The 7,747-nt window shown below is 52.4% G+C and overlaps 2 protein-coding genes across 2 annotated transcripts in view; both read left to right on the forward strand.

The window, feature by feature from the left end:
• LOC107213071 (peroxidasin homolog) overlaps positions 1-3,408 on the forward strand; it is a 43,524-nt gene extending 40,116 nt beyond the window's left edge. The window contains exons 20-23 of the mRNA XM_015647101.3: positions 658-772; positions 1,118-1,211; positions 1,416-1,533; positions 2,755-3,408. Coding sequence (XP_015502587.1) covers positions 658-772; positions 1,118-1,211; positions 1,416-1,511 — 305 coding nt within the window. The 3' untranslated portion in view covers positions 1,512-1,533; positions 2,755-3,408. The remainder of the gene's footprint in view (positions 1-657; positions 773-1,117; positions 1,212-1,415; positions 1,534-2,754) is intronic.
• A 2,575-nt stretch (positions 3,409-5,983) lies between these two features.
• Positions 5,984-7,747, forward strand: part of LOC107213062 (tyrosine-protein kinase Srms-like) — an 8,988-nt gene continuing 7,224 nt past the window's right edge. The window contains exon 1 of the mRNA XM_015647083.2: positions 5,984-6,719. Within this exon, the coding sequence (XP_015502569.1) occupies positions 6,364-6,719 (356 nt within the window). The 5' untranslated portion in view covers positions 5,984-6,363. The remainder of the gene's footprint in view (positions 6,720-7,747) is intronic.

Consider the following 7,747-nt stretch of genomic DNA (forward strand, 5'->3'; position numbering starts at 1 on the left):
ATAGAATAGAATAGAATAGAATAGAATAGAATAGAATAGAATAGAATAGAATAGAATAGAATAGAATAGAATAGAATAGAATAGAATAGAATATTTCAGTTGTAAAGAACCTGCAGCAATCATGCTGTCCAACCTCCTGACCAATCAAAAAACTTTTGGCTGATCAAAAGTTAAAGCAAATTATTAATCATGCCTTAATTATTATTATATCCGAATGCTTCTTAAATCCTGAGAGGTTTGGGACATTGGCCACCTCTCCAGGAAGCCTGTTAGCTCTGTTAGCTTCACTTAATCTGTCTGAAAGTCTACCTCATTGAGGGCTTTGGTCTCTGGCTGAGAGAGAGAATGAAACAGGACATGATCCCCATCATGTGCCACTTCACAAATTCATTTGGGAGCCTAAATTTCTGCCATTAAACCTCAGATCCTGCCATGGTCCCTTTGGGCTGCATTCTGGTTCAGATGTCCATTTGAGACATGGTAATCCATAACTGATGCACACCCTTTTCCACACCTTTGTTGCCTCCTTCCCTCTGGCCCAAGAGATGTGTCCAGGGTGGATGGTGCAGGAGGGCAGCTCTGCCTTGAGCTGCTGCATTTTATGGAGTCCTGCTTTAAACACCAGTGCTCACTGCAGACTTCCCTTTCCTTCCCAAGACTGCCGGACACGAGGGCAATTCAGGGCTCTTTCGCAGCGGTTCCGAAACAAGAGGTCACCTGGCTTCAGCTACCCGGAGGAAAACCCTGTAAAGCACAAGCCTGCCTTGCCCAGGTGTAGTATCACCCCTTCTACTCCATTTTATGGAACAGAAGTTTTAGTAACTCGGTCTGTTCAGGCCTCTGAATCTGCTTTGCAGAGGTCTGGGGTCAGGGTGGATCAGTAGAGAGATGCTGAGCTCAGCCAGTCCTCCACACTTCAGTGCAGAGCCCAACTCTGATGTGCAAATACCTGGGCCAAGGGGATCTTTGGCTGGCATCTCTTGGCAGGTGAATCTGGCACTTGGGCCCTTCCCTTTGGTGCTCACTTGGAGGCTGATGTTGGAGAAGGGAAAATGATTCCCTCACCTAGGGAGCTGCTGTTTGCATAACCCCTTTCACTTTTTATCCCTGACCCCAGAGACGAGGCACCTTCTCCAAGCTCTTCCTCCAGAGAGAATCTTGAGTCCCTTGTGGCTGAACTGGAGAAGACAGTCACTTCCCTACGGAAACAGGTAAAACCTGGTGCCCCAATGCTTGTTTTTCATGGAGTCATGAACCTCAGCGAAGAAAACTTGAGCCAGCATTTTCTTCTTGTATTTGGGACAGGTTAAAGATTATCTGTGCAGTGGTGCAGACTCCTTGTATTTGGGACAGGTTAAAGATTATCTGTGCAGTGGTGCAGGCTCCTCTCAGAGCTGCTGCTTTCTCACCCCCAGGTGAATGCACTAGAGACCCAGCTGAGGTGGCACCACAGGAACACCAGCACACGTGGACAGGGCAAGAGGACTGGGGACAAATGGAGAAAAAGATGACCATGTTGCCTCCTTGTATAAGGTCAGTGTGCTTGTTCTGGGCTGGGCCCCCACAGGGTCAGCGTGAGGGGCACCTCAACAGTGTTCCCATGCAGGAAGGAGTGGAGCAGTGAGGTGATGAATGGGACATGAGGTAATAGACTTAAACTCAGCAGGTCAGACACTCCTTTCTGCTGGCAGTGATTAGTGACTCACTGGAATGGGCTGTCTGGGGACAGATCCATTCCTGGAGGTCCTTTAAGAACTGGTTTGGCAAAGATGGGGAAAGACATAAGTATAGGATGGACCAGGTGGGTTGGGTGAGGTCTCTTGGGCCTATTCTCCTGGCACTCTGGGTAGGTTTATTCTAACAGCATTTAATGTCATAACCCCAAATCCAACAGCCTTGGAAGGACCTTTGTGGGGAGGGATATAACAAAGCTCGGTGATGGAGTGGATGGACTGGTTCCTTCCCAGGGGAACAAGGACATCTGGGAAGATGGAGCAATCCATCATTTGCTTACAAACTGGCAGAGATTTCCCCTTCCCCATCTGAGTCACTGTGCTCCTCACTTCTGAAGGCACCAGTCCTCTGTTTGTTGAGCCCAAGCCAGGGCAGAACAGCTGTGAGGTGCCTGTGTAAGGTCCCTGCCAGCCTGGGGACTCTCAGCAGTGACACAGTCCTGGCCAGAACTCGAGTTCAGGTGTTCATGGGCATGGGGCACACAGCCTGAGCTCCCTTCTCCTGCTTCCCAGGGAGATCCCTGCAGCCTTGACAGAGAGGCTGAACAGCTCCCTGGCACCTGCCAGTCTGGAGAAGGTGTGAATGGGTTTTATGGGGCAGGAGCAGGAGTTTTGAGAAGTGCAGCTCTGCCAGGCAGTCAGTACTAGGAGGAACATTCATTCTCTGGAAGTTAGATTGAAGGATGGGGCAAGTGAAGGCTGCTCTGTGCTGATGAACACACCAAAAAGCAGAAAGGGGGCTGGCCAGGCTGTTTATCAGCATAATTTGGTGTTTTGGTCTTTACACGTTTTCCACTCACTGACTCTGCTTCAGAAATGTGACAGAGTGCAAAGTGATATATGAATTGGTTTTTCTTTGCCATTGTTTCAGATCCTTGATGAGGCCTGGGTTTACAGGATGAAAAGTGTTACTGTGGGTTTAAAGGTTTTTCTGCCCCAGACATTCCAGGCACTGTACAAACAGCTCACTCTGCCTCCAGCTGCTCCTACAGAGCTTTTTTGCTTTCTTGTGCCATTTCAGGTGCCCTGTGACCTGCACTCGTGCTCTCCACCAGCCAGTCCAACCCACCCCAACAGGGCTCAGAGAGCCACCACGAGACCCCCCCGATGCTGTGCCTGCTCTCACACCTCCTGTACCACTCCCTGTCCCAGGACCACTGTAGTTTTCCTGTATTGAACCCTCTGCACTGACTGTCTATGAGCTCCTCAGCCCCTGGACCCTTCCTGCCCTTGTCAGCCTCGCGGGGATGGGCTCTGCCCTTCATGGTAACAGCCCAGAGTCTGCCAAGGTGCCTCTTTCTTCCTCAGCATCCAGGAAACAGAGACAAATTGAAGCTGCTTTAATGCCACTGTTGTGCTTTGCTCCTCTTTCCATGCACTGCTGTCATCACCCACCAACCCTTGTCTGAGCTGTCCCGTGGACACCCATCCTAAACAATTCATTAAGAGACTAAACGTGTCTCAAAAGCACTGTGCTGCCAGGAAACATCTGGAGAAATCAGTAAAGAAAAGGAATAAAGGAACATGAAGTCCAGAAGAAACCCCAGCCATCTTCTGATGCCATCAAAAAGAGCAAGTGGAACCTCAGGGTTGGGTGTTTCAGCATGGGGTGCCAGCCATGGCATGGCCACCCTCGATCTCCAGCTGTGCTTTGCCAGTCGTTGGTGACAAGTGGCACATCCCATGACCCCAGAGTCACCTACCATTCCTCAAAACCATTTTCCTCAGCATGACCTGCATTACCCAACTTCCAGCCCCTTTAGGGGCTTAATTGGAATTACGCTCTTCTTCCTTTTTTTTCCCTCCAAAAAGGCTCTTTGCTGGAAGATGTATTTTGTGTGTAAATGTAACAGGACCTGGAACAGAACCTCAGCTAATTAGGTGTAATGGGCACTCTCATTAGTGGAGGGGAGCTGCTGGTTTCTGTCAATTAGGCTGGGAGGCCACGCTGTGGTGTTTGACACGCGGGTGGATGCAAAGTGTTGTTTGTGTTTGTGGCTCCCTGGTGCAGCCAAACCTGGGCTGTGCAGGCAGCTCTGCTGCTCAGCTCTGCTGGTTTCGGTGCTCTTTGGAGGTGCTCTTTAGTGGTGCTAGAACTCAAGTCCCTGTGTACCCACCACAACCCCAAATCTGTGAGCAGATTGGTTTTTAATTCATCCTTGTAACTTGGTCACAGGGACTGAAGAGAAAGTACTTGATCCCTTTGATACTTGTGCCTTCCTTATCTTTATCACTTTTCCTGCATCCTCCCACTTTCTTTCCCACAGCACAAGGACCAGAAACTTCTCTGAACATGCTTTTTCTTCTTCATTATTTTTTAGGTGTTTTATAGTACCAAAAGGGATTCAAAGCAGCAGGGATGTTCCTGGAACTGAATAGGAAAATAATAATAATAATAATAAAAAAGATATTAGAAAAAGGTTGTGCTTTATCACCTCTTTCCTGGCATGGGGCTGAGCTGTGTGTGTGTGACCTGTGCAGACAGAGGTTTGCAGGGATGAGTGTGTGCTCTGCATGTCTGGTAGGCTCAGCTCAGAGGCAGTATTTAGTCCTCAGGGATGTTTGTCATTTGGAAGTACTCTTTCATTTAGGTGCAAATCAAGATCCAAAGCCCTGTGTGTTAGAAATCAGCTGCACTCATCTATTGCTGGTACCACTGGAGAATCTAATCTGGCAAAGGTCAATAAAGGTAGATCAGTTCAGTCTCCTTTTGCAGACCAGAAGTTCAGTGAGACCTCATTCAAAACAGTGAGGCACAAATGTTCTGTGCTGGATCTGATCTTTTTTAAAGGCATAACCAGGCAGCTCCTTTTGCTCCTGATGGAGTGTGACGTGAGGAGCACGCTTGTCACAAGGGCTGCAGAAGGACAGCAGAGGGGGTGTCCCTTCCCCTTGGTTTGCAAACCCTTTTATGCTCCTTCATCAGTTCCCTTCCTCACACTGAAGTGAGAAAAATGCACAGAGACATTACAAAGTGTGAAAAATGCACAGAGACATTACAAAGTGTGAAGAATGCTTGGAGACTTTGCACATCCCTGTGTAACACTGCAGGTGAGGCTGTGAGCTGGGCAGAGGGAAGACCTTGGGGGACTTACCCATATATTCAGGTGCTACTTGGGTAAGGAGGGAGCAGAATATTTTATTAAAGACTCCCTTTGTTCCGTGTTCTCATCAGTTCAGGAATGCATAGGGCACGCTGAGGAGTGCTCTGTACTCCTGCCCTCTGCCCTGAGCATCTGTGCCTGGGAGAGGGTGAGGAAATTGCTGAGTCCGAAACCCAGACAGGGAAATCCTTTTGCAATTTTTTTGGCCATCATGGGACACCCAGGATACAGGACACAGCATGTCTAGAGCTGTTGACGCAAGGGTGGGTCCAGCGTGTTCCTCATACCCCACACGGTTGCAGCTGGGCAGCCCAGACTCCTACAATTAATTTTTCATTTTTCTTTTTAAGCATCCTCTTTCAAATCCCAACCACATACCCAAAATGAGCTACACAGACCAACTACAAGCAGAGGAGAATCAAAATAATGGGCTTTAGGATTAGAGTTGCCAGGCACAAGACTCCCACTAATTAGATGGAACAGTTAAATGACAAAGTCCAGGTGGGCTGGGGGGTTGGAGTTGGGATTTCTCACCAGAACAGTGGCCTTCAGGTGGCTTAAAGTGCACATGGAAGATGTGAGGGGGTAATCTCTGTCCTCTGGCTGATGGCTGTGGGATTTGGGAGGGGGGTTGGAGCCTGTCAGTGTCTGAGTGTGACCAGGGCTGGGGAAGTGTGGCTGTGCTGACACAGTGGGAGCTGGGGGCTGCATCCCAGGGCTTGGCTGTGGGTGCCATGCAAACACCTGGGGCTGACTCGGGCCCTGCATCAGGCAAAGATCTCCTGATTCTGAGGGGGACCCATCTCTGGTGGAAGCTGAGTGAGCAGCAGATCCTGGTGGATCTGGGATGTGAATCTAGCAATCCTCTGCAACAGGGGATTAGTGTGAGGAGGCAAATGCCTTAGTGGGGAACTCTGGGAAGTCACTGTAGGTTGAAGGAAGAAAGGATCTTGTGTTTTAAACCCCACAATGTCCATCCAAACGCTTCAGATCTATTCTAAGGTTATTTCCTTGATTCTCTTTTAACTCTCCCACATTTGTGGATGCAATTATTGTCCTATGGAAAAAAAAAAATCCTCCCACACAAGTGAGCTGAAGACTATTAACTGGAGTCAGCCACTTGTGACAAGAGCTGCTTGAAGAACAGAGAGCTGCGTTTATGGTGCTCTGGTAAGAAGCAAAGAGCACACTTTAAAATAATGATTAAATAAAACAACAGCCGTTCTCCTCCTTCTTCGAGAGCAGCAAGCCCGGCTCCAGCTGTGCCTGTCTCCCAGATGTGCCCGTGGGTCTGAGCGTGGGACTCCTGCCTGCAGACTCGTCCCGCCTGCAGACTCGTCCCACCAGACGAACCAGTTTCACTTTCAGAAATAGGAAGTTGTCCGGGAAGGGCCGGCGAGCTCCCAGACGCGTGCGGGTAAGGCAGGATGAGCTTCCCGGCCGGCGGCAGCAGCCCCGCATCCCCCGTGCCCCCGGCCGTCCCCAGCGCGGTGCCATAGCCCCCCGCACCCACCGCATCAGCCGGCATGGAGCAGTTCGTCAGGAAGCGCCTGACCTTCCTGACATCCTTCTGGAACAAGCTCCGTCCCCGCTCCGTCACCGAGAGCTGCTCGCTGGGGTATCTTGGCTCTGATTCCGTTTCGCTGAACTCGGAGGCGACTTCCATTTCCTTCATCCCCAAGTCGTCTCTCTGTATCGCTTTGTACGCTTTCACAGCCCGCAGCGCAGAGGAGCTGAGCATAAGCGCAGGGGACAAACTGCGCGTCCTCAGAGAAGAGGGCGAGTATGTCCTGGCCCGGCGGCTGCTGGGGGAGCCGGCCATGGGCTACGTCCCTGCCGCCTACGTGGCCAACCTCAGCCAGGGCACCTCGGCTCGCCGCCCGTGAGTATCCCCTGGAGCCACGGGGGGATGGAGGCTGGGCTAGGGTAGCACATCCCCACCCGGGGAAAGGCAGCGCTCACCCTCCACAGCGCGGCGAGCGCGACATCCTCGTCCCCTGCTTTGGCCGTCCGCGGCGCTGGGACCGAGCGTGATCCGCCCTCCCCTGGGCATCCCTGCCCTGCAGCAGCTGCCGCTCCGACAGCCCGTGGCAGCGGGCTGGTGTTCGGCAGGGGAAGCGAGATTTGGGGATGCACCAGCGGGGAGAGGTGCGGGTGCCCCTTCCCGGCTGCATCACCTGGCACGGGATGGGACCGCTCCGGGCAGAGGTGCGGGTGGTGGTGGGCAGGATTGCAAAGGCTCCTGCTCGTTCCGGCTGCTTTCCTTCTTGTTAAAGGGGAGCCGGGAGCAAGGGAGGGAGCTGGGGACCTGGTACCTGAGCCCTGCCTGCTCCAAAGGGCTTGGGAGCACGGGATGAAGCATTTTGGGTTGGTACCTGCCGGGAAGCCCAGAGCTCTGTTGCTGCTGCAGCCATCCGGCTTATCCAGGGCCGGGGGCTTCCTCCCGGCCCGTGCCTCTCCCAGCCGACAGAGCTCGGGGCATGTCTCACCCCTCTGGCAGCTGGGGAAAGCCCAGGCTCCTCGTTGCATAAAGCAGCCTGGTCCCGACACGTCGGGCAAAGCGCCCCGAGACACATCTGTTCCCTGTGCCCGGCCCTGAGTCACACCGAGAGCGGGCAGCGCGGGGCTGGGCCGGGAGGGGCACCCTGGGGAGCCCTCCGTGCTCGCCCTGTGCTGAGTGGGGTAAAGAGAGGAGCGGGAGAAGCCCCAGAAGGGTCCCGATGTGCAGGTGGGATGGGAGAGACCCTCCCTGCGTGTGCTTTAAGGAAGGCAAATCCAGTCCGGTTGGGCTGTGCTGGGACCACACCGGTGCAGACCGTGGGGTTGGATCCCTGCCTTATTCCCATGGCATGGGACAGGCTACAGCAGAGTGTGCAGCACACACACAGGTGTGTGTACATGTGTGTGTGT

The sequence above is a fragment of the Parus major genome, chromosome 20 (assembly GCF_001522545.3).
Source record: "Parus major isolate Abel chromosome 20, Parus_major1.1, whole genome shotgun sequence".
Taxonomy (NCBI): Eukaryota; Metazoa; Chordata; class Aves; order Passeriformes; family Paridae; genus Parus; species Parus major.